The sequence below is a fragment of the Rousettus aegyptiacus genome, unplaced genomic scaffold (assembly GCF_014176215.1).
Source record: "Rousettus aegyptiacus isolate mRouAeg1 unplaced genomic scaffold, mRouAeg1.p scaffold_m13_p_15, whole genome shotgun sequence".
NCBI lineage: Eukaryota > Metazoa > Chordata > Mammalia > Chiroptera > Pteropodidae > Rousettus > Rousettus aegyptiacus.
Window position 1 is genome coordinate 37,925,742 of NW_023416290.1, and position 27,592 is coordinate 37,953,333.

Below are 27,592 nucleotides of genomic sequence, written 5' to 3' on the forward strand. Positions count from 1 at the left end.
TTTCCTCCTTTCTGCTCCTGATTGCTGATGAAGAATGGTGTTTTAATAGGCAGATGGTAAAGACAATTACAGTTAGGGGCTCAGCTGGGTGTTACATCAGTTTATTGCAAATTATTAGTTGATAAATGCTTTTGTTTACAAGCAGAGTCTTAAGCAGCTTTGCAATCAGTTTATCAGCTGCAGGCGGAATTTTGACAGATCGCCTTTGGGGTATAATGTTACCTCTTGGCTAGTCATTCAAAATCATGATGGCCAGGTAGCCAGACAGTCAGATGGGCCACCTCACGACACCACTGCAAGCTCCTGCAAAGCCAGGACACAGCACATCTTACACCAGAGCCCAAACTCCAAACCTCGGGATGCTGAAAAGTCTCCGTGAGCAGACCTTTTCCTATTGACATTCCAAGATCGGATACTTGAGTTTCATGACTTCCATAATATTAGTTCAAAAGGTTTGTCAGGTAGTTCTGAACACCCTCGTGGGACCAAACTTTCTGCACCTGCAATTCAGTAGAAATCTGGAAGTGACCACAATGACACTGTTCATTCTGAAAGGGGCTTCATGTACTTCTAAAAAAAGAAAGGAAATTATCTCAGTAGGAGCCATTTTCTCAAAAGAAAAAATGAATTCTGTGTAGAGAATACACGCAGGAGCTTAAAGACCTAGGAGGATTCTATGACAAGTTTGAACTAGGAGTTCCTCCTGTGGTAGGAGCGGGGTTTAGAAAACACACTGGTTTAACAAGGTTGGCTTTGATTTTCTGGTCTAAAAAATGGGATGATAGTATTTTCTATTTGTCACAGAGATAATTCCTTTAGATTAATGAGGGTGTTCATGTTTCTTTGTTTCTGAGTTCTGCTCAGACCAATATTATCTGTTGAATTTATGCTAAAAAAGCATGTAATAATGTTTGAAATGACAAATAATTCATGGATATCATTAAGCGCATTTCCAAAATACTTGCAGAAAGAAGGTGCTGTAATTTAATATTTATACATTGTAGCATTACCAGCATTTACTAGTTTTTTGCATTGCCATAAAGACATGGTTTATAAAGCTGATGTTTCAAAGATGTCTCCTTGAAAAGATTCACTTGATCATAAGCCCATAAATAATTCATGTTTATTTACTTTTACATTTCACTCTAATAAAATAAGTTCTGTGGGCTAATTAAAACAGAAGTATTTAAATACACAATCATACATAATAGCTCCTATAATGGTCATTTTTATTTGTACCTACTGACTGTTAATTTATGTTTTTATTTCCAGGTATTCAAGGAAAACTTATTGAACTAATAAGGAACTAACTCCTGAAGTCAGAAGCCAGGTTTCATAGCTGGAATTAGATATTCTATATCCTCTAAAATATTGCCATAATACAGGCTGCTTTTTGGAAATATAAATCTAGCTGATACATTTTAAATCATATGTAACACATGTATAAAAGCAGAATTTTTCTTCTCTTAATTTCAGAAGTATGATTATCTGTATTCATTTATCTCTTTGACTCCTGTTCTTTCTTATTCTATGTCAGATTCTCAATTAAGATCCTAAAATCATCAGAATAGAATAAACCTTATTTAAGATGACCATATGGTTTAGTAAAGTTTGTAATTTTAATGTTGGGTTGACATAAGCTTACTTGAAAACATTTGAGAGAAAAACCAGAGTGTAGTTTTTATCCTCACTTCAACATTCAGCACACAGTATTTCGTTCCCAATTTTCCAGTTCTTAAGCAATTAAATATTCTATTTACATCAGAGAGAAGGCTGTCTACAGAAGAGTTGAAGAATGAAAGCCTTGATATCTTAAGTTGTAAATTGTGTTTTAACATAAAGAGCATAGAAAGTTGTTTTTCGTTTTCTATAATCAAGTTAATGAAAGATAAATAGTGCACTTGGCAAATAGTTCTGTTGTGTGTTCATCTCTCTTGATTGGAAAATGCAAAAAAGAATTTTAAAAAATTCTGTCCTCGCCTTTGGCCCAAATACCAAAAGCACACTCCAGAGTTGCTGGTCAGGTCTGATTTTTTTTATCCCTCTCCCAGCAACTGCTAGGATGTTCTATAAAAAGATGTCAGGAGTGCCAGCCTGGGAAAGTTGAATGGCCCAAATGCCCTGCTTTGCCTATAAGTACAAATGAAAAATGTTAAAGATTATTTAAAACAGGAAGAACCTTTTGCAAAATGCTTTTGATTTATTGCTGTGTATTGTACAGATCTTTATCAATTATTCTCACTCCATTTTATTCAAAAACTATTGTAAACTATGAGTTGGCATGTTGCTGCATACGGAAAAAAAGGCATTAATCAACTCTAAATAAACAAGTGCAAAGATCTATCTAACAACTATGAAGTAGTTAATACATTTTTAAGCAATTTTATTATAGAAAAGAGGTCTAAAGGAGTAGTGCTTAATTATCTGGACTCCTCTGTGCTGGGCTCCCTTTTGATTGTATTAATGAAGCAGCTGGCCCATTGTTTCCCTTTAATTCCTCTATTGTTTTAAGAATATGTCACAGCTCTTTATTCTTTTATCAGGTGCTGTGCAGGAGGATCCACACAATACCTCATATTCCTACTGTATTTGCCAGTGCACAAAGAAACCTCCACAGTGGTTTTCAAAGAAGGGGCACACATAATTTATAAGTTCTGTTCCTTGCACTACTGCACTGTCAAGAATTTCAACAGTATTGAATTTGAATTCATTATAAAATGTGTGTTAAACAATGTGGCTACATATAGATATACATACTGTGTTAATGTCTAAACCCTGAGATCTGGGCAGTAACACATGAGATGCTGAAATAGGGCAATTATTTAGCTTTTAGGGAATTATTCTGACCAATTGCTTCCAGGTTACGAAAAAAATTAATTTCACAAGTGGGCATCATGTTGGATTTTCTAATTATTTAGTGAAAATAAAAGAAGGTAATGACCAAACAAGGAAGTAGCCTTGTTTCCTCCACCTCCATAAAAACAATGTCCCTGTGTGTGTGCGCATGCATGTATGCACGTGTGTGTGTGTGTGTGTCTGTGTATGTGTGTTAAACTGCTCATTTATTTCTCCCAGAGAATGGCTTAATTTACTTGAGTGTGCCTAAGAGGTATCACGATTTCCTCAATAGATGAATGTGTAAGCTTTATCAACTAAACTCCAGTCATCAGTTGACCCTCTTCTTATATCACATATGTGAAGGAAATAGACTTTTAGATAACACAGAATATATCACTGTACGTCTTAGGAAATCAAAGCGCCATAGTCATTTGGTATATAACACATTTTTACTCCAGAGTTGTTAAAAATGCGGGTTCCTTGTTACATAATTACTTTTTTCCAAATAGCCACTCCACATACACACACAAGAATACCACGGAAAAATCACTCATGATAAAATAACCTTGAAAGTCTGATTTACGTAGACTTTCTCTTTTTTTATACACGTGGCTTTTTTTCTTTTTTTTTTCCTTGTCAAATGTCTGTATTTGGGAGGCTCTTTTATTGATTTCTTTTCCCCTAGAGTTCCAAGTCTAATAAAGAGAAGTAAGACTTAATGACTTAATGCTATGTAGTAAAAGTTACTAACTTCAACTTTAGAAAATCTCTTAGAATAAATAATTGTTGTAAACCACCTTTTTCCTTTTGTATCATTAGGTGAGTGTGCATGGGTTTGGGTTTTTTTTTTTTTTTCATCTTAAAATAAAGTTTCAAACTGGTATCCCTATCTATTTGCTTAAGGCTCCTTATCCTTCTATATTTGAGGTAGAGTAATACAAAATCTAAATGTGATTTAATTGGTTCAATTTGCTGTATATTTTTGTACTGAGCTTAGGTTCATATCTTGATGAGGCCCAGACATAGTTGTGTTCGAGGTTTACAGCTTCATATTGCTGCCTTTCCTTATTTTTACAAAACAAGCGTCTATCAATCACACAGATAAATTAGAAGGAAACATGTATAGACATAAGACATAGAAAAGATTTTTCAGTGTGCTATGTAATTATTAACTTGATTTTTACCATTGTAAGAAGCCGTGAATTGCAGATAGCATGGACGGAGTTAAACGCTTTTATACCGGATACATTTTGCTTATACAGAACTCTATAGGTATGGTCGAACAATATAATTGAAGCTTTGTCAGCTCTGTAACCTAGCAACAGATAATACTGTTAGGTTACTGAATTGCTCCTGGTTGACAAGTAGGGAGTATTTTTGTGTTTATCATCTTTGCTAATGATGGGATCCTTTCCAAAAGGCTTGTCTTAATCTTAATTAGAGTTTATCAGCAGAGGTCTGCATGACATTGTGCAGACACTGATTTCATAAATAATAAAAAGTGCAAGTGAAAAATTTGGCAGGATAGGGAGGTATTTAAGGCCACTGCTTCTAGTAAGAGGAGTGTGAATTTCCAAAATATAATCGAGTTTGAACTGTGACTTTATTCTTTATTATCGAAACTTGTAGTACACTTCACTGCAATTTTGACAGCAATTATGAGAAAAATTCATAAGCTTCCTGTTAGGAACCATATCTGTTTGTACAAGAACTTTGATCATAAACATTATTTAGAACAGCAAGTACATGATTTTTAAAGAACGTCAAGGTCTTACTTACTAATTTCAATGGAACCTTGAATGTATTTGTCCTTTATTTGTGAAGGGAGTGGTGTGCGGCTGGGGAGGTTGGGGAGAGTGGCAATGTTTGCAGCATCAGAGGCAGACAAAGGGAGAATCCTAAAATAACCTTTACATCTGGTGGAAGCCAGGAGGGTATCAGATAGCTGCTTCGGTGCCTGATGTCATTTGATAAAGACTTCATGCCTGTGCAGTAGGAATGTGATTTTTTTTTTTGCTTCGCTTTGCACAATATGATCTTTTACAGTTTGGGGGGTACAGTATTATTGATCATTTCAAATAAGTTACATAACTTCAAAATAATAAAGGATAAACATGAAACTGAATCTAATTCACAAAATTACTAAGTTCCTAACCGGCTTATTCACTTGAAAGATGATGCTAAATCATTACATCCTTTCTCTTTCTGCCTTTCTTCACCTTTTCAGTCATCATTCCCATATTCTTTAAATATTAGAAGAAAAGGGAACATTCAAAACTATTTTCAAATGTGATTTTCTGAGTTTTAAAATGAACTTCTCTCTGCTGAACTGTTTGAACACATCTGTGACATACCTGATTATCAAGAGACTTTTTCATTCATGGTCTCATTCTTTCTATGCTTTACAAACTGCTAATAGTTTACCCTTATACTGGTGGTTCTTAATTCAAGAGACACATTAAGCCCTCTGGGAGCTTCTGAAAAACAGTAAAACCCAAACTTCATTCCCAGCGATTTTTGGTTTGAATGTCTGGGGTGGGACCTGGAAATTAGTACTGATGAAAAGCAGTCAAGATTGCCAAAGAATGCTCTATGCTTAAGTAGAATTTTTATGCCCTTTTAGTGTCTGGCTGAATTTGCAATTTAAATAAAGGATTGGGCAAATGCTACCTTCATATTTAATATTATCAAATAAGTTTAATATGTATGAAATGTTTAGAATAGTACTTGGCACATAATAAGTGCTTTTTTTTTTTTTTTGGTAAGCACTTTCTAAGTGTGAGCTTTTGTAATTATTAGTAGTGTTAGAAGATAGAGTTACTTTCACATCACAAATATTGACATTATTCTCCAGATCGAGACTATGCATTTAAAAGCTATATCTCATTACTGTGTAATCTTCTTGATACTGTTTCAGAAAGTGAACTGTCTTATTTCTGAATCAGAGAGTTAACTGTGCTAATTACTCAAACTGAGTAATCAAGGTAAAGTGCGATGTCGTTAGTGAACATAAAATGGTGCTGTGACTTGGGACACCTGGTTTTTCATACAGAATCTAGAGCTAAACTGCCTCATTCAAATCCCACCTCCTATATGTCCTTGTCTTCCTCTGATTCCCCTCTAGCTGTGACCTTGAACAACTTATGTAAACTTCCAGCTCTGTGTTCTCACAGCACATGATAACCACTTAATAAATGTGTGATTATTACTAGTATTAGCACGTCAGTTATAGAAGCATTAAAAGTTGCTCACAATTTGATAATAATCATCTGGAGGGTATCTAGCCTAGGGCTGTCATTTTATATTATGTAAGTAAAGCAATTCTTCAAGATCACACAATAACTAATAATCAATTTAGCACTAGAACTAAAGTTTCTTACCCACCAGTCAAGTGCTCTTTCTAGTTCATCTTTATACAGAGGACAAATAAATTTTCAGTGATTTGGGATACCAGCTATGCTTCATTATTAGCATGTGACACCTTAAACCAAGATCATCTGCTTTGGAATGGCTATGCAAAAAAAGTCATAAGAACTTTACCAATTAACCATATATGATATTTCCATATATGCACCAAACACCTTTACATAATTCTATTTGTTTTTATCAATATACCATTAGTGTAGGTTAGTGCATTGAAAATCCTCTGCATTTAAATCTGGGACATGAAACATACTACCGCATATGAAAACGACAGAAACCATCTCTACTGGCACTCAAAACACAGACAGAAACCCAAATCAACAGAGAAACCAGGAGCTACATTGTTCACAATTTTCAGATCTACACTAGTATCCAAAATTCATTCAGATGAGAATGGTTAATGTGGTCAAATAATGTAGACCTCATCTTAGCAGCAAATTCATTCCACTAGTGACTGAGCTTTCAAGCAGGAATTTGTTAAAGTAGCTTCACTAGGAAAACTGGAAAAGGAAGAGACCTTATTCATGTTTAGTTTTTGTTTTTGAACAATCTCCCATGAAAAAAACTTTATAAAAGTTATATTCCCATCCTTAGCTGTGCTAAATAAATTTATGCAAATATTCTAGGTTCACAGCAGATATTTTTAGTGAATAAGTTATACTCTCATTTTTTTAATTTATTGTGGCAAAATATATACAACATAAAATTTACTGTCTTAACCATCTTTAAGCATACAGTCCACTGGCATTAAGTATCTTAACATTGTAATGCAAACAACATCTCCAGAACTCGTTTCATCTGGCAAAACTGAAACTTTGGACCCATTAAACAATAACTCACTGTTTTTCCCTGCCCCCAGCCACCAGCAACTGAAAACCCTACTCTCTGTATCTTCGATTGTGAATACTCTAAGTACAAGGGGGATCATACAGTATTTGTCTTTTAGTAACTGGCTTATTTCACTTAGCATAGTGTTTGCAAGGCTCATCTATATTGTGGCATTGTCAGAATTTCCTTTTTAAGGCTGAATAATATTCCATTGTGTGTGTATGCCACATTTTGCTTAACCATTCTGTCAATACACAGTTGGGTTGCTTCCATGTTTTAACTATTTTTAATGCTGTGCCGAACATGAGCGTTCAAATATCTGAGACCCTGCTTTTAATTCTTCTGTATTATAAGATAATTCTATTTATAATTTTTCGAGGAAATGTCATACTGTTTTCCACAGTGGCTGCACTATTTTACACACGCATCAGCAGTGCACAAGGGTTCCAGTTTCTTCACATCCTTGCCTATACTTGTTACTTTCTGGTTTTTGTTTTGTTTCGATAGTGGTGTTCTCATCTCAAAGCCAAATATAATACCTTGTGATTTGTTTCCATTGAACATGAAGTCAATCAGTGATGACACCAAAATAACTAAATATCAACATGATTTAGCACTTTCATGCACTCATATTGCTTCTTAATCAAGATGAATACAACCATCTTCTATTCCATCGTAAATTAGCGTTAGCCCTACCTACCCTAACTCTGAAAACAGTAGGGTGGAGAAGGAGTTCTCCTGCCTCCTCAGCCCCAAGTTGATTGCTAGAAACTATTTCTGTTTCTAACTAGTCAAGATACACTATGTGATTCACAAATGAATATGGCTTTAATCTTTTTTTCTGAAATGAGTTAGCTCTCACTAGTGAAGCATAGATACATTTGCTCATTGAATTCGTAGATTTGTTTTTTTTTTCTTTCTGGTAAGATTTCTTTTCTTGAATTTAGCAGGGCAGTGAGAAATGAGAATAATAGCCCCAATCAGACCAAACCAAAAGGATAATGGTTAACAATTACATAGCATTTAATGTGTCTGGAGCTGTTCTTAAGTTTTCACGTATATTAGCTTTCTTAATCCTCATAGTAACACCATGAGTTCAGCACTGTTATCATCATCCCTATTTTGAAGAATGAGGAAACTAATAGTCAGAATGTTTGGGTGACAAATTCAAAGTCACATAGTGAGTGGCAGAGCCAAGATTTGTACCTCAGCAGTCTGACTCCACTGTCCATATTTCCTCCAGATGGGATCATATCCTTCACTAGCAATCACACTTAGAATATTTTATTTTAACCGATAATTGAAATTATATTACAATATTTGGGATAACTCTCCCTATAAATAACTCCCTCAAGGTGAATACTGTATATTCACTATCCTAACAGTTTCAAAGAGCCAACCTATGATTTTTGTGGTACCATTCTCTCGGTTCCCCTCTAATTTTTCCAAATATATGTTCTCTGTATCTTTAAATGATCCCGTCTCCTCTTCCCACATTTTAGATGTCGAGATTCCTCAGTTTCAATCTTTGGTCCTTTTTTCACACTGTGTTCTTTTGTTACACAGTAAAGCAAAGAGCATCCCAGTCATTAACACTGTGCTCATGGCTTCCGAAATGTTTTTTTCCAGCCTTACTTCTCCTCCAAGTTCCAACTGCTTCCTAGATACATTCACCCAAAAGCCTCCCACATACCTCGGATGTTACATTTCAATGCAGAATTCAGTATGTCCATGCATGCTTATACACATTTGTACAACACACATGCCCATGCATGCTCGGGCTCTGGAGCTAGACACACAGATCTAGGTCATGATTCTGCCACTGACCACGTGTGTGGCTTTGGTCAAGTTAACCTCTCTAAGCTTTAATTTTCTGAATTCTAAAATGCAGAAAATATCACCTACTTCACAGAAAAATTGACAAAATCAAAGTAAAGTTCATAAACCTAGCCTACGTGGCCCAAAGTGCTCCTAATTGGTACCAACCATCTCCTTGTTGTCTTAACACCAAATGTTAACATCCCAGCCTTACCCCCTCATGAATGGCACCGCCATTGTTGGGGTTCCCACACCAGAAACCTTTGTGTCATCTTCAGCAGCAATTTTTCTCTTTCTCATCTCACGATGTTGCCCCAGTCCTCGCTCAGTCCTGTCTCCTGAACCTGGTCCTTTTCTCCCTCACAAGCTACACTGCTCGCAACTGAGCTAGGACAACAGCCTCCAAATGGCCCTCATGGTGACATTTCTTACGCCTTCGGCTCCCTCTCCTCACTACCCTGTGCTCTTTATTCTGCAGGGGAAAAGCCCATGTCAAGAATTTGTTCATTCATTAACTCAAACTTATACCACTGCTCCACCATGAGCCAGACGCAAGTGTTTTTATGTTACATTCCGAGCTGTCTCATCCTGTTCTCACCTATTTTTGTCGGAGGAAGCCCTGATTTGTAATGTTTGCCAATTCCACTGGCAAATGCTACAGCTCTCACGGTGCCCAATTTCAAGTTACCATGTGATATTAAGCAGCACACAAAATGCCTGACAATTGAACATTCCGCCCTGTGATCCAGAACGTGCTGGCTCAAGCACATAACCCGCCCTGCTCCCCCTCCATGTTTGCTGGCCTCTGAACTGTTAACAGGACTAGTCGGGCTCTTCCATAACCCTGCACTTGCATTCCTGCGCCCTTCTCTGCCATAACGCTGTACCTGCTGGGGACCCCAGACAAATGCTTCTTTCTGCTATTTGGCCTCTGTTCTTCATAAGTCAATCAAAAAGTCACCTTGGATGGCTTTCCTGACTTTCCTAGGAAGTGTCAGTTACTCACCCATCTCACATTTTCTTTAGCATTAGAGGATAACACACCATGTGGTATCGCCATTTATTTGTCTATATGTGTGCATTCTAATTACATAACAGTATGAGAAGCCATAGGGTTCAGCTTGGCTCACAGCAAAGAGTTCAATAAATAACTACTGAATGAATGATTTGAAAAATTAAATCCTAAGAACACTGACTTCTTCAATTCTACATCGTACATTTTCAGTCTAATTCAGCCTTTTTAAAGGATATACTCTGACTAAACCATAAAGTGAGACAAAGCAATAGAGATAATAAATTATGAAACATTTCTGTGTATATCTGAAACCACTGGTATATGTTACAACTGTCAGGCTGTTTAATAACAGAAAAAATTAGTTTTTTGCTTATTTTTCTTTGCACTTAATATTCGTGAAGATTATTTTATTTATTTATTGGAGCTTTTTGGTTCTACGTTTGAGCTCAGGTATTCTGAGTCATCCCGCTACACGGCTCACTACTGTGATAAAGATTAGTTCTGAGTGATACCTTCTCTAAAAATCTCAATTTCTCCTGGGTCACTGAGGTCAGAACATTCTTCTTGCGAAAAACAGCCATAGCTGGATTTAACAATAATGTAAACTTATTAGTAATGGTAAATTATTGCTAATAATGCAAGCGATTCAGTTCATCGCTGGAATCCAACGACTCGGAAAAACCAGGCTGCGAAGGAGGCCTGCATGGGGGTACCGTGCTCTGCCCTCCCCACCTCTCTATTACAGAAACTCACTTAATAAACTGTATCCCAGAGAAAAGATAAAGTACGAACGGTTACCTCGTCTACACCTGTAAGAAGTGTGGCTCTGTATGTGCATCAGAGAAGGCACAGCAGTGGATAGCGGGAGGCTTCCAAGGTAAAGGACCTCAGCAGCAACAATGCCACCACTTCGCACTTCTGAATGCTCATCGGATTCTGCAGTGATGCTGTTTAGCTTCCCTAATTGTAAATAAATAAATCAATGCCAAAGCGCAACTGTTTTTCAACTTTGGTAAACTTTTATGTTTCCAGATGTGTTGGAGTCAAAAGTGAAAAAGTTAGGTTGTTGTCTAGTCATTTAGTATATTTGTGTTTTACTTTGAAAACAGGGTAAACTTTCACACACATTTGAGGTCTGTAATTTTAGCTTTATTTTTTCACAAACATGTATTGTCATAGATGGTGTTCTGTTTGTTTACTTTTAAAACTTAATCAGCTGGTTTAATTTATAGTCCAAGTTTCCTCTAAAATAATGTCCTGACCCTCCCGTACAACTCTGCCGTGTCATATGGTGGTTTTATCTTTTCCACCAGATTTTTACCCCAAATTGTTTAAAAACTATGATCTCTTTGAGGGTGGAAAAAAATGAAGTGCAGTTGAAGAGACAGTAATGCTGACAGATAAACAGAGCAATATTACTTATCAGAATGGGTACAATTTTTGCTTGCTTAATGAGTACAATATATAGCCTTGCAATATATACACAGCGAGAAAAAAAAGCTTTATAACATATCAAGTATGCCACATTATTTCAGCCATAACTGTACAGGATATGTATCTAGGCCTGAGAGTGTAGATAACAAAATATAAGTGCTTTGCCTGTCTAAACATGTTAAATAAATGAACATTCGCTATCGCATTCCAATACATTAGAAGATGTACTTGCATAGTTAATTTTCTTTTTAATGCACCACACGTGATCATTTGAAGCACAGAGCCAGAGTATATCTTAGTGTTTGAAGAAAGAGTTCTTTTCATTTAAACAAATCTTTATTTAAATAAGCCTTTTGAAAAGGATCTTTGGCATATCTTCTATTCAGGAAGTTCAATCAGGGTAAACGGAGATAAAGGAGCCACATTATAAGGCACATTATATAAGTAAAGATCACTCAGCCAAAAAAAAAAGTCAGCAGACATAAGGAGCATAAAACTAACTGAATTTTATTTTAACTTTCTAGATTTTAGGAGCTCTTGTTTGTTTTGTAGTTTTGGGCATCTGGTATTAATATAAAAAAGTATTCAGGGAAGAAGATAGGGAGAGAGAAAAATAACTTCTTACTTCCATAAGGTACAGAAAGAGTGATTTCAAAGGCTCACCTGAAATAAATTTCTGTAGTTGGATTCCCTACCATGCTTGTTCTTAGATGTGATACCATGTATTAGCATGGTTAATGATTAAGGCAAGCCCAGAAGGCAAACGGTTGACAAAACTCTCTCCAGATTATGTCTAACCTTGGCTCTTAGTCTTCTGCTACTACTATTGGCCATTGAACAGTTCATTTAGTGCAAGAAATATGATTTCCTACATTGGAAGGAAGACGAGTACAGCTGCTGTCTTGATCAAACACTTCACCCCAGTAGGAACCGCTGTAAAAAACATGAGAAGGTGCTATTGACATCAATCTAATGTGTAACAGTCTCGGGCATTCTATGTCAATCCTATCTTCCTTTTTTTTTCTTCATCTTCTTAATAGGAGGTCAGCTTTGGTGCACAACTACGAAGGCCATCTCTGAAGGTGAAGAGCTAATTGCCTTTGTGGTGGATTTTGACTCAAGGCTACAAGCTGCCAGTCAGATGACTCTCACAGAAGGGATGTACCCTGCACGCCTGCTGGATTCAATTCAGCTGCTTCCTCAGCAAGCTGCCATGGCTTCTATTTTGCCTACAGCTATTGTCAATAGTAAGTGCTGAGAGCAATAGCCCAGTACAATAGCTTTGTAGTGGTGATGGGTATTTATGGGAGAGGGGAAAAAAAAATGTCTACTGACGGGCAACCAGGGACAGACTTCTTTCTCTAGTGTGATTTCAGTTTATCTTCTTTTAACTTCGTGTGTGTGTGTGTGTGTGTGTGTGTGTGTTATGTGATCGCTTCTCATGAGAGTATAAAAAGAACACTTAAATCCATTCATTTCAGGTTGGATTCCTGAGTGTTAATATACAAAAAGCTGACACTCTAAACCAGTTGAACAACATTCAAAGCTACTTAAGCTGTAAGAAGCCCAACAGCTTCCTTGATGCTCCTAAAGTAGAATAATTTTGATACTGTTTAAGGGCTATAGAATTAATAACTTAAAGAAAATGAATACAAATCAAATTTGATTAGTATACTAATGAAGAGGATAAATCAAGACATCAGCTAATACACACACACAAAAAAGAATAGAAAGAAAAATACATATAAGCTTAGAATATTTTATATGGAGAATTTTTGAATATGCCCCTTTGTAATTATATTTTGTCATAATGGCTATTGAACTTTGTATTCCTGGAACACACAAAGTGACACTTTTTATGAGAGAAAACGAGTGATTTAGGAGTTCCAATGTCTGAGTTCTACATTCAACTCTGCTTTTATCTAGCATTGTAAGAAAACATAAGTAGCAATTACATCTTAAGAGGAGAATAGATTCTAAAGCTGATGGATAAATGAAATACTGCATTTAGTCAAAAGTGTCCCTGAAAATTTCTGAAACTGAATGATACAGAATTCTAGAGACAGCAATAATGTATTGCTATTAAAATATGTATTCAACAATAATTATGTTCTTGTGATAACAGCACCCTTTAGAATAAAGTTCTCAGGTATACCTGGAATTACTCTGCATCCAAACAGTGGATCCAGTGTACCAACCCAAGCTAATATTTTTTGATTTCCTAAGGTAAATGTAGTTATTTTCTCTACTGGGTCTTTGTTTTGATTTGAATAGTGAAGAACATGAAATATCATGGGCCCAACTTGAATTCGAGGCAAAAGGTATTTGTTACCAGGGATACTAGGAGTACTTTATATTATTGTGAAGCTCCAATATGCAAATGTTAATTCTAATTATATTTGAGATTATACTCTGTTTGCTTTCTATAGCAAGATAAATCAGCAGAGATGTATACAACTTTCTTTCTCATTCTGAACGATGTGGTCCTCTGACTAGTATAAATATAATTAAGTTAGAGGCTAAATAATAAACAGTAGTAGTAGTATATAATTTTACAATTAAATTTTATTCTGAACTTCTATATTGTAATCACTGTGCTTACTTCTCATTCACTAGAGTTTGCTCCTTACTTTTCTCCTCCAACACCATCTTTCTGAGCCTTCCCCTTCGCTGTCATGGGGTCCATCACCAACAGTGCACTAGTAATTCACAAACCACAAATCCAAGTATTTCTGCCAAGTTTTAGACCTCTGTTGACACCTTTCCCATGTTTCTCTGTATTTCTTTCAGAAATATCAAATCTTACATATCAAATGAGACCATGTGCCCCAGTGCACCTAGATCAGTCCCAATTTACAGTGTTGTCTGCCATCCCTCTGACGGGTGCCCCTTTCGCTACAGAAGTGCAGGTTTGCACAATGCAGTGTCAGGTTTTATCACTCTAGATGTGCCGTAGCCTAAACTCATCACCTCTCCATCATAGAAAATGAATAAGACTGTCACCTACATAGAAATGTTAAGAAACCTAGACGCCAAGGAGAAAAAGGTTTTGCTCTAGCAGCTAATTGTAAGGCAGTGGTTATCAGTTCTAAGCAGCTCTACTTTCTCAATATAACTTTTCTTCCTCACTGTCTCCCTTGCTATGGAGGCATTATGAAAGTGTGTTTATGCTAGGGACCAATCCCAGCTTCCCCACTTATGTAATCATGGGCAAGTTACTCACTCTCAGTTTCCTCACCTAAATGGATGAGAAGGGAAAACACATACATGGAGAAATTTTCCATGAATGAATACACTAAAGTACACATCATAGCATGACTTAATAAATATGACATGACTTTAGCTACAACACACAATGTCATATCTCACTTAGATTACTACAATTATCTCCTACCAGTCCTGAGACTTCTTTCAAATTCACTACCTTCAAAACTTGACTCATGATTCTATATCTGATGCTGTCAGTCTCTTGCTTGAAATGATTCAGTGACTCTCCATAGCCATTGAGATACAAATCTAAACTTCTTAAAAGAGACTCTAGGGTCTTTAATAGTCTATCCCTGCCTTCTACAATCTCATCTCTACCAGTTCCCATCATGCCCCTTGTCTGATCAGTACAGAACATCCTCCAACCTTCCAGCCTCCTAGCCTTCACCCAAGCCCTCTCTCAGGGTACCATGGCTTTCCTGGGCTGTTTCCTTGGCCAGGAAGCCCCAATCCTGTTCTCCACATGACTAGCCTAATTTCGCTCTTCACAATTCAGCCTAGGTATATCATTTTCTTCCCTGTAAATCCTTCTCTGACATCCTCCTCTCTCCACCAGAGTTCTCTCATGAGCTAATGTCTATTTTTCATGCTTAAAGCACTGCTCAGATGCCACCATCACAATAGTCATCACATTCTAATTTAATTATCTGACCGTTTGTTCACCAACCCCAGGAGACCTTTAGCTCCTTAATGATAGCTGTATGGTCTTTTCTTTTTATATCTAACCCAGTATAGAGTCTGGCACGTAGTAGGCACTCAGTGATTAATTTATTGAATGAAAAAAGAATGTCAAGGGTTGCTATCAGGGCTAACTTTAGTTCAGTCATTAGATCCTTAATGTAAGAATAAATCAGATAAACCAAATCACATTGACATTTATAAATGCATATATTTCTAAACCATAAATACAATTTAAACAATTTAAAGTTAATCTCTGTGTTTTTACTGAATGTTGTCGTTTCCTACAGAATCTCCTGCAAAAGAGTCTGTGGGAAAGTAAACTGCATGGCAGGTACCATTTCTTTAACAGCTTAGTCCTGTAATGTGGGGGAACACCTGCAACCAAACTCATCTCTCAGCGTGCGATCACCTAATTCAGAACCTGAGAGCATTCTCTGGGAAATATTGAACTTAAGACTGCTTTACCCCCAAATCGGCAGCAGCTAATGTGTCCCTGTGTTTTGTCCTGCAGAGGATATATTCCCTTGCAAGTCCTGTGGCATCTGGTATCGGAGTGAGCGGAATCTGCAAGCCCATTTGATGTACTATTGCAGTGGGAGGCAAAGAGAAGCTGCTCCAGTGTCAGAAGAAAATGAAGACAGTGCTCCTCAGATTTCTAGCCTGTGCCCCTTCCCACAATGCACCAAGAGCTTCTCAAATGCCCGAGCACTAGAAATGCACCTGAATTCACACAGTGGTAAGTGCCTCCCATGTTTCTTCTTTTGCTCCAGGAGGCTCTATTCTTTCTCTACGTACATGCATGTATACATGTATACATATATACATCTATTTCTATCTAACTAATCTACCTATAATATCAAACCTAACTTGCTGGACCCACCTGGTAATCTTAGGTTGCTTATAATCAATAGGTTCTACTCAGAGAACTTGGGTATGAATTTTGTTCTAACTAGTATGCTCAGATTGCAGGCCAAATCATTCTTTTTTTTTTTTCAACTGAAGGAAAACAGCATCGTTTTAGAAAGTTTCAATACCCTTTCTATGTCGTCATTAATATTCATTGATTTAAGTGTCAAGTGATCTTTGCAAACTGACCATACTGTTTCCTACATGGCGGAGAATAAATAATGGGTACATAAAAATAAGTATTTGCTGAATTGAAATAAAGCTGTTATTTTGATAGAGCCAATTAAAATCACACTTGAGAGAAATTAACTTTTAAATATGGATCTATAAAATTCTCTTGACTTTCAGAGCATGTATAATAATAGCTTAGTTTATTTTTATGACATAAAACCACCTTTGTATTATGTTTTAAAATTCCATAAAAAAAATTAGGCTGAAAAACAAGTTATTTTTTTAATCCCACTCTTAACAGCAAAGTGGCAACTGTTCCCATTTATTTCGGAATTGTATGCCCAATTGTTGTTAATATCATTAAACAGTATTCTAATGCCCATATTTTTAAAAAATGAAGTTAATTAAATATATAGAATTATACTGACTTTAGATATTTCTAGGAACATTCTTGGACTGCGCAAACCAAGGACTTGGAATCACAGTTCTTAAGCACCTATAATTCAAAACTTGTAGGATGCTTCCTTCACTGTTTTTGTTTGGGTTGAATAAATGAAAAACTGAAATAGGTGATGAGCTGTCTACAGCCATAGCATCCTAAACATGCTTGGTCTTGTCTGAAATAGGTACTGAGTTTTAAAAAACTAGCTCCAACCTCCGACATCCTAGTATAGTGGAAGCTTTTGTCTTCAAACCTATAAAAATAGGCAATTTCCTTTCTCCTTTTTCTCTTTCTTTCCCTACAAATGAGCTGTCCTTATGTAGGTAATAAAGTAGAGGAAGGAAAAACAGGTTGTTTGTCTCATATGTTGACTAAAATTGTGCACAAAACAAAAATAGAGATAGATTGTCTAAGCTGAATAGAAAAATGAATATTTGATTAGTTAAGGATTAAAAGAAGACAGAAATAAGAAGTCTCCTTTTATCACCACAAAAGTGGGTTTTCTCTGCCATATTTTTAGCTTATAAATATAAAAGGCAATTCTCATTTTAGTCTAGAGTCTAGACTAGTCTAGAAGGAGGAGCCACACCTAATTTAGCCATGTATCAACAAATGGGAATGAGGGTTGGCCCTGGGAAGTAAAAATGTTCAGATCCTAATTCCAATTTGTGGGGCAAAAGGGCCACACCCCCACCCCCACCACCACTATCAAGCAATTCTCTGGAAACAAACTGGGTGTCCTACATTCAACTCAATTCTGACACTATTTACCCAGAGATAGTGTCAGTTTCCAAAAGTTAAGTACTCAGTCCCATGATACTGTCCCACTCCACTTCAGATGCCAATTGCAAGTCCACATTGTTTTCTGGGCTTCTTACCAACTGGCTATATACATCAGAGGTTGCCAAGACCCCTCTTTGGGTTTTATTAGCTCATTAACTTGTTAGACTGGTTTCACAGAACTTATGAATCCCATCTACCCACTAGGTCACCAGTTTATTATAAAAGGATATAAGTCTGGAACAGTCGAATGGAAAAGATGCACAGGGCAAAGTATGGAGAAAGGATGAGAGCTTCCATGCCATTCTCCCCAAATCTCCACATGTTCACCAACCCTGAAGCTCTCTGAACCCTGTCCTTTGGGTTTTTATGGAAACCTCATTTACACAGCCATGGTTGATTAAATCACTGACCCTGGCAACTGAACTCATTCTCTAGCCCTTCAGCTCCCTGGAGGTTGGGGGATGGGAGGAGGACTGAAAGTTTTAACCCTCCAGTCACAAGGTTGGTTCTCTTGGCAACCAGCTCCGCAAGCATCCTGAGGTTACCTAGGGGCTTTCCCAGGGTTCCCACATTAACATAACAAAAGATGCCTTTATCACTTATCACAGGATATTACAAGGATTTTAGGAGCCATGGACCAGGAACCCTGGACAAAGGCTAGATATATGTAAGAAATATATGTTTGGTCACTTAGATCAACCATGTATCAACAAATGGGAATGATATGTTTGGTCATCTAAGTGACCAAATGTATATTTCTTATAAATCACAATGTTGCAGTGAGGTTTACCCACCAGTCATTGGTTATGGTCAAAATATTCAATAACTGACTAGAAACAGGCAGTGATCAATCAGAATGGTTGTTGGTCCAAAACAACTGTATTAGTGACACTAGTCAAATATCAGCCCTGGACAGAGATAAACCATGTTCAGCAAAACCAATGGATAAAATTCTAGAGTTGTACCAAGGATAAGTTAGGGGGTTATTAATTACTTTACAAAATAGTTCCTATTTGGATACTTTTGAATAAAGACCTAATTAGTGTGCTGAGAGTTATTTGATTATAATATCAACTCTAATGAATGTCTATGTCCTCATGTAGAACATAGTGTTACTGGGTTAGAAATGATACAATCTGAGGTTTAGTAATGGCTCCATTACCAAATAGCTTTATTATCATAATCGGTTCTCGAAGCATCCGTGCGTCTGTTTCCTGACCTGTAAAACAGAGACAATGACGCCTACCCCATTATGATACACATGAAAGTGCTTTGGAAACTGTAAAGTGCTGTTACTATTATCGTACGTGGTAGAAAATGTCACACGCACAGATTAATATCACAAATGAGATTCTGAAAATGTCAATTCATTTCTGTTGTGGTGAAGACATTAGATCATTAGTAGCCAACACGTGAGGTTCTCAGTATTCTTATTTTGTATGTCTCTTCAGGAGTGAAAATGGAAGAATTCCTCCCCCCAGGTGCCAGTCTAAAATGCACCGTCTGTAGCTACACTGCTGATTCTGTGATCAACTTTCACCAACACCTGTTCTCCCATCTCACTCAAGCTGCCTTCCGGTGCAATCACTGCCACTTCGGCTTCCAGACTCAGAGGGAGTTATTGCAGCACCAGGAACTCCACGTCCCTGGAGGCAAACTTCCCAGAGAAAGTGACATGGAACACTCTCCAAGTGGAACTGAAGATAGCTTACAGCCAGCCACAGACTTGTTGACCAGAAGCGAACTCCCTCAGAGCCAAAAGAACATGCAGACTAAAGACGCAAGCTCTGACACAGAGCTGGACAAGTGTGAGAAAAAGACTCAGCTCTTTCTCACTAACCAGAGACCAGAGATACAGCCTACAACGAATAAACAGAGCTTTTCTTACACAAAAATAAAGTCTGAGCCCTCTAGTCCAAGACTCGCCTCATCTCCTGTCCAGCCTAATATTGGGCCTTCTTTCCCTGTGGGTCCTTTTCTCTCTCAGTTTGCTTTCCCCCAAGATATTACAATGGTCCCTCAAGCTTCAGAGATCTTAGCCAAGATGTCTGAGCTGGTACATCGGCGACTGAGGCACGGAAGCAGTAGCTACCCTCCTGTAATTTACAGCCCCCTGATGCCCAAGGGGGCTACTTGTTTTGAGTGTAACATAACATTCAATAATCTGGATAATTATCTAGTGCACAAAAAACATTATTGTAGCAGCCGATGGCAACAGATGGCCAAGTCCCCAGAGTTCCATGGTGTTTCAGAAAAGATGCCTGAGGCTGTGAGTCCCAACACAGGCCAAACCTCCATAAACCTCCTCAACCCAGCCACTCATTCTGCCGATCCTGAGAATCCACTTCTTCAAACGTCCTGCATCAGTTCTTCCACCGTTTTAGATTTAATCGGGCCAAATGGGAAGGGCCACGACAAGGACTTTTCCACTCAAGCTAAGAAGCTCTCCACCTCTAGTAGCAGTGATGATAAAATTAATGGAAAACCTGTTGATGTGAAAAATCCCAGCGTCCCCTTAGTGGATGGGGAAAGTGACCCAAATAAGACGACCTGTGAAGCTTGCAACATCACCTTTAGCCGGCACGAAACATACATGGTCCACAAACAGTATTATTGTGCAACACGCCACGACCCTCCGCTCAAGAGGTCTGCTTCCAGCAAAGTGCCTGCCATGCAGAGAACCATGCGCACCCGCAAGCGGAGGAAGATGTATGAGATGTGCCTACCTGAACAGGAACAACGGCCTCCCCTGGTCCCACAGCGGTTTCTTGATGTAGCCAACCTCAGCAATCCATGTACCTCCACCCAAGAACCCACCGAAGGGCTGGGAGAGTGCTACCATCCAAGATGCGATATCTTTCCAGGAATTGTCTCAAAGCACTTGGAAACTTCTCTGACGATCAACAAATGTGTTCCGGTGTCCAAATGTGACACCACTCATTCCAGTGTTTCCTGCCTAGAGATGGACGTGCCCATAGATCTTAGCAAAAAGTGTTTATCCCAGTCTGAGCGGACAACCGCGTCTCCCAAAAGGCTGCTGGACTACCACGAGTGCACTGTGTGCAAGATCAGTTTCAACAAGGTGGAGAACTACCTGGCGCACAAGCAGAATTTCTGCCCGGTCACTGCCCATCAGCGTAACGACCTGGGTCAACTCGACGGCAAAGTGTTTCCAAACCCAGAAAGCGAGCGAAACAGCCCTGATGTCGGCTATGAAAGAAGCATAATAAAATGTGAGAAAAATGGGAATCCGAAGCAGCCTTCCCCCAACGGGAATTTGTTTTCATCCCACCTAGCCACCCTGCAAGGCCTGAAAGTCTTCAGTGAAGCTGCGCAGCTCATTGCTACAAAAGAAGAAAACAAACATTTGTTCCTTCCCCAATGCCTTTACCCTGGAGCAATAAAGAAGGCCAAAGGAGCTGACCAGCTTTCTCCATATTATGGAATAAAGCCAAGCGATTATGTTTCCGGTTCTCTTGTCATCCATAACGCTGACATAGAGCAAAGCACAAACGCAGAAAATGAATCTCCTAAAGGCCAGGCTTCCACAAATGGGTGTGCTGTGCCCAAGAAAGATTCTCTGCCTTTGTTGCCCAAAAATAGAGGCATGGTAATAGTTAATGGTGGACTGAAGCAAGATGAGAGACCTGCCACCAACCCCCAGCAGGAGAACATTTCCCAGAATCCTCAGCATGATGATGGCCACAAGTCTCCCTCTTGGATCTCTGAGAACCCGTTAGCCACAAACGAGAACGTCTCACCAGGAATTCCCTCCGCAGAGGAACAGTTATCTAGCATAGCAAAGGGGGTGAATGGCTCCACCCAGGCTGCAACCAGTGGGAAATATTGCCGGCTATGTGACATCCAGTTCAACAACCTCTCAAACTTTATAACTCACAAGAAGTTTTATTGCTCATCACATGCAGCAGAACATGTCAAATGAAATAACTAACTAAATTAAACATCAGTCACCTTTGGTACCAGTGTTTAGTATGTTGTTCTACCCAGTCCAGAAAAACAAAAACAAAGCAAAAGCTGTTTGAATTTCATCTGGGCAATCAGGAGATAATTCATCATGGCTGAGTTGAAGACTTGAGGTGTAATTTCATTACGGTCCATTAGTAAAGTGTATTATTGGTGCCATTTTCAAAAAGAATTAATTTATTTTACCAGCAGTATTCATAGCTGTGGTTATGTTATTTTTTATTTAAAAACTTTATATTAAAGTCATTTGTAATGTTATTGTATAGTTATTGTGTAGCACATATGGTTTGCACTGTATAGTAGCTTTTAAAGAAAATAGTCACAAATAATACAGAAAAGCATTTTAGAAATAGCTTCAAAAGCACTTGTGTATCTTGATTTCTTATATGCTGTTGCAGATATTTGTATATGCTAAAATATAACTTGCAAAGATATTCTAATACACATGCTATAAGTTCGCCTTAAGATTTTAATTCTTGGATAATCAGGCTCCATTTGCACTTTATATTTTAGCAAATACAGTCTTAGTCACTAGGCTTTGCATTTGTATGTAGCTGTATGTTTCTGTCAATTTTCTTAATCTTAAACATGTATGTTAAATGAAGATGGCAATTTTTTTCTTGTATAGTACTTGTATTTTCTTTCGCTGATGCAGCTCTGTCTCAATTTTTAAACCTTTGCTGTTAAATGCAATACTTTATAAAGAATGAACAAAATTACTGGAAGCAGTATTGTAAGTAATGAGGTAGTATTCATCAGTTTTTTCTTGAAAGGCACAGTCTAAATTGAAACCCTAAACTCAATGCTGCAAGTATGAATTTAATTCATATATAAGATCTATTTAAATATAAGAGTAGCAATACTGCACCTGGTGATCACAAAGATAATGTTCTACTTCTGATAGAAATAATTTCTCAACAAATGTTGTTACTATGCATGTATATGGATGGAATAAAATTCCAGATTGTTGGAGAAGTTTGGCATACTTTTTTTCTTTTTAATACTAAAGAAATTATATATAATTCCAACTTTTTTGTGTGATGAGAATAGGTGCAAAACAACAGTAAAAAGCTGTAGTAACATCATGACAAACTAGTAAAAGGATAAATTGTCCTTTATATGAGTCTAATTCATATAATTTATTATATAAGATGAACCGGACAGTTCAATAACTAGAAAAGTTCTTCAATATAACCATATAATAACCACTGTGTTTCTTTTCTCTACCCCTTTCACCACCATGGAGCACAAAAAAAGAATGCTTTAATGAGTGTTTCAAAGCCTATGCACAAGACTTGGCACAAATGTTGATCAAATGCACCTGACATCAAATGGAGTTTACCAGAGAAAGAGAGTTTCATTTTGCGGAGCAATGAAGTAGATGGTAAAGTGACTCTGATGCATAAAGATGCACAAATTCCATGCTTGCAATTTGTAAAAGGCACTAAATTTCACACATATCATTTGTAAATTCCAAGGGTTTGTGCTTTGAGGGGTAGTGGAGCAGACAATGCGTTTTAGATCACGGAGGGCCTAATGGGCTGCCCAGGGATATTGAGATGTGATTCAGTAGGCGAGATGGCACCGATTTCCAATCAAGACAGACTGCAGGCTGCTGCAGTTTTAGTAACATTCTCATCTGGAAAGGCGATTACCTCACCTGTGACTGAGTCACACTATTAGCAGGTGGTTTGTGATACCTTATTACTCATTCATATTGGATTTGGTAACCTAATAAACATAAGGTGCTAGCCCCAAACACAACGAATAAATACTGTGACAAAACATAAAAAAATACTGTGCCAGGATTATTTCTCCAGTTTCTTCTTGAGAATAATTATTTTAAGTGTAAAATATTGACCTCAATTGATATTTTTTTATTTCCCATGACTTAACACTGAACAAAAGTAATATGCTTAATAGGTTTTTTTAGGAATCTCTTAAAAGTAGCAGGTCCTTAAAGACACAGCGATCATCACGAAGACCTGCACAGCTTTCAGATGGCTACTGGCAACCCTGGGTGTGTGTGTGTGTGTGTGTGTGTGTGTGTGTGTGTGTGTGTATTGTTTTCAAGTACACAGTACATTGATTAGACACATAGTTATGAAATGACACCCATATCACTCTATCGCCCCATCTGGTTCTGCCCACAGCCATTACAATACTACTGACTACCTTCCCTATGCTGTGCGCCCCACTTCCGTGACCATCCAGACTTCCTTTCCCTATCTCTTCTTTTTTCTCTTCTCTACTAAAATATATATATATATATATATATATATATATAGAAAATCAGCCAATCACATCACTTTATTGATCACCTAGGATTTTACCCACTATTTGGAGAATGAAGGCAAAGAAGTATGATACATGATCGCTTCCCTAAAGGAGCTTATAATCCAGCTCAGTTTAGTGCTTCTTAAAACTGTTTGCTCATTAGACTCACTTGGGGAACATTTTTGAAATGCCAATATATATGTATTTTTGGTACATTGGGACTCACACTAGATCAATTAAAGAAAAATCTCTGTGGGTTCAGGAAATCTATCGCTTTTAAAATCTGTCCAGGTGGTTCCAATATGTGACAGGGTTGGGAAAGACTAAATGGTAAACTAGGTCAAGGTACGAAGGACGAATGAGACTGAATAGAATAGAAAGATAAAAAGAAAAAAGAAACCAATGTGGGATGAAAGAGTTGAGAAACACTGTATGGATAGAGTATGTTCTAGAAAGGGGAGTACAATGGTAAGGAAAGATGCTTGTCCTTTTGGGAGTCCTGAAATATATGTTCATTTTATCCAGAAGAATATTTCAAGCATTGTTTGTATAGTTGCAAAATCAGTTCTAATAGCCATTCACATGTGAAAATACATAGCATAGGCTGAAATAATGACATTCAGGCCAGAACTAGAACCTGGAGGGTATAGAGGAAGATAATAGCATTTCTACATGTGAAGATCATGCGAAAGTAGCATGTGAGAGTGAAGAGTAAAAAATTTTTCAAAAGGAGAAGACTCAGATTGGAAAGTATGTGTATATATAAGGATCTCTGTCATGAGACCTTGAATGCCAGGCTGAGGTTTATGCACTTGTCTTGTAGCTTGTCTCTTGAATAGAAACGTGAAATGAAAATTGTTTAGGAATGAAGATAGGGTAAGTGTGAGGTCTAGATGCTAGAGAGAGGGAGGTGAGTCAGAAGGCCATAGTAGTGATCCAAATGGGGTTAGAGAGTGTCTACACCAAGTGAATAGAGGACAGGTCTGATCATGGGGTTACATAATGACATATTAAAGAAGAAATCAAATACTTTCAGCCTTTACTGTCAAAAATGATCCGTGTTCAACAAGACAACATTTAGCTCAGAATATTAGCACCAGTTGAATGGTTTGGGGGAAGGATGGCAAAAAGAAAAATGGTTTATACTGATTCTTCAGATTGTTCCGTGGTATTTAAATCCTCTACAGAATACCAAAAGCTACTAAATCAGAATATCTAGGGTAGACTTGGATTTCTGAGGGGTTTTGGCAAAGCATCACTTGTTGTCCTCCCTTGACCACAACTGAGAATCACTGAATTAAACATGGAAAGGGAAGCAGTATTCTGTGGTCAACATTAAAATAAAGTCTGCAGCAGAATTTAATACACAATTGGTCTTCTAAGCGTTGCTATCTCATATGTAACAAATTTAAGTGTTTTAAACTGTTATAATTTTAAAACAATTCAACATATGTTTTAATATTGGAATTGAAATTAAAAATTAAGTTGTTATGGAATCTGCAAACAATATTTGAAAATCTCTTAATCGGGTGGAACTCTCTCATTTTCAGGCAGAACGAAGGGCTAGAGATTTGAAGTGCTCAAGGTTACAAAGCAATGGGTAAGAGCCAGACACCTGAGTCTTATTTTCAGGTTCCCTCTTCATGTCATCTTCTTTTGTCCTCTAAACCAGAAGGAAAATACTAAGGCAAGCAGATGAAATTCCAGCTATTTTTTTCTCTCTGATATATTTAAGTCTAACTCAAGCAATTTCTGGATATAGAGAAAGGAAGCATATTAGTTTTTAATACTTCAGCAGCAATCATGAGGCAGAAATGAGTCCGATGACAGTCCTGCAGCAGGCAGTATATCTGTTTACCATAAACTTGATGACTTAATATGACGAATTTATTCTTACAGAATAGAGGCCAAAAGGCTGATATCGGGATGTCAGCAGGGCTACGCTCCCTACAGTGACTCTCTGGAGGCCAGTTCCTTGCCTCTTCCGGCTTCTGGTGGCTATCAGCATTCCTTGTATTGTAGCTACATTAATCTCCACCTCCCTGGTCATGGTGCCTCCTCTTTTCTATATTCGATCTCCCTCTTTCTTTTAAGGACACTCGTGATGGCATTTAAAGCCCACTGGGATACTCTTCCCATGTCTGGCATTATGTTGTAAACATCTTCGCTGCAAGCACTTTTGCCGCAAGCATTTTCGCTGCAAATATTTTTGCAGCATAACTAATTGGCCATAATGTAATTTCTCTGTAGAAGATAAAATAACTGGTTGACAGTTTGGTTTCATTTCTCCATTGAGGAAGCAACTGCCTGGCCACTTAATGTATCTAGGCTAGTTGTCTGGTTTCATTTCTCTACTGACAAAATTCTCCCAATAGTCCATCTTTATATTATATAAATCTTAGCCATATTGCATGCTATACTAGAAAATGATCAATCAGTTTTTGCAAATCCTTTGGCGAGCACAAACCAAGTTAACCAAGCTATGACAAATATAAAAGAGGCAGCTACTAATTTACGACAGCTTTCAAGGGCATTAATTATTGATTATTTAGTTGGAAACTGATACCTCTCTTAATGAAGGAAGACATTTAGTAAAAAAATTTTTAAAAAGTGTGATGCCAAACGTGGAGATGAATCAACATGCAATACACACACACACACACACACACACACACACATTACTCTGAACAAAAGACTTCAGAGATGATGTATTTTTACTTTACACAATAAAGTGTTTCTAATTTTGGTATTAGGTTTTTAAATTCTTGTTTCATTATGTCCTTTTTACTCTCCCTGTTTCGATTTTCATTCTTTTACGTCAAAATTGCCTTACGGCCAAGTCGTTATGCACCACAAAAGCTTATGCCAAAGGTGTTTACGGCGAGACTACCTAGGACGGCTCTCTCACGTAATGATCCTTAATCACAACTGCCAAGACCCTCGTTTTTTACAAGGTAACATTTCAAGTGTTAGGGTTTGGGATTTGATATCTTTGGAGGCCATTATGCAGTCTCTTATAGAGAGGTAACGAAATACTCTGGCCAACACAGAGGTGCAGGAGAAGGGAGAGAGGAAAAGGAGCTACGACTCTGCCAGGTTCTACAAATGTGTTATTTAACACAGCAGGACCGTCTTAGAGCTCGATTGAGACCTGAATGTTATCAACAAACATCAGTGACATCCATAAAGAACCCAGCATCCAACTGATCATGTAGGACCCAATAATGAGGCAGAAATGAGTCTGATGACAGCCCTGCACCAGGCAGTTTATCTGTTTGGAATTTAGTAAACCTTATTAATTCAGAGAATCGTGAAAAAGCAGACACAAGCTAGGCAAAAGTTTACCTTGGCACTATCTAGAAAAGAGAGTTTGCTCAGTATATTAATAGAATAAACAGGATTGAAAGAAAATAAACTGTTTTCAAGAACCTAAGCAATCTCATTTTGCATACAAATAATATATTAATTTCAAACGAGTTTTATCTTCATACTAAAGCAGAATGTCAGAGCTTTTTGCTTGGCAGCACTTCTTTGATTATTAATGCCATTTCTTACGTATGACATAACCTGGTTGCAGATGGTGTAAATGTATCATCAAATCCACTAAGTCCAGAACTATTATTTTCCTATTGGGGTTTAATGACCCACAAGAAAAACAATCAAGTAAAATACATTGTTGTTGTATTTATAAAAGAATGTACAATGACCAAATACTCTTTTAAAAC

The 27,592-nt window shown here is 37.5% G+C and overlaps 1 protein-coding gene across 3 annotated transcripts in view; it reads left to right on the forward strand.

Moving 5' to 3' along the window:
* ZFPM2 (zinc finger protein, FOG family member 2) overlaps positions 1 to 22,565 on the forward strand; it is a 418,253-nt gene extending 395,688 nt beyond the window's left edge. For all 3 annotated transcript variants that reach the window (XM_036232969.1, XM_016147454.2, XM_036232968.1), the window contains 3 exons: positions 12,397 to 12,603; positions 15,816 to 16,040; positions 19,058 to 22,565. In XM_036232969.1, coding sequence (XP_036088862.1) covers positions 12,397 to 12,603; positions 15,816 to 16,040; positions 19,058 to 21,549 — 2,924 coding nt within the window. In that variant the 3' untranslated portion in view covers positions 21,550 to 22,565. The remainder of the gene's footprint in view (positions 1 to 12,396; positions 12,604 to 15,815; positions 16,041 to 19,057) is intronic.
* Positions 22,566 to 27,592: the final 5,027 nt, after the last annotated feature.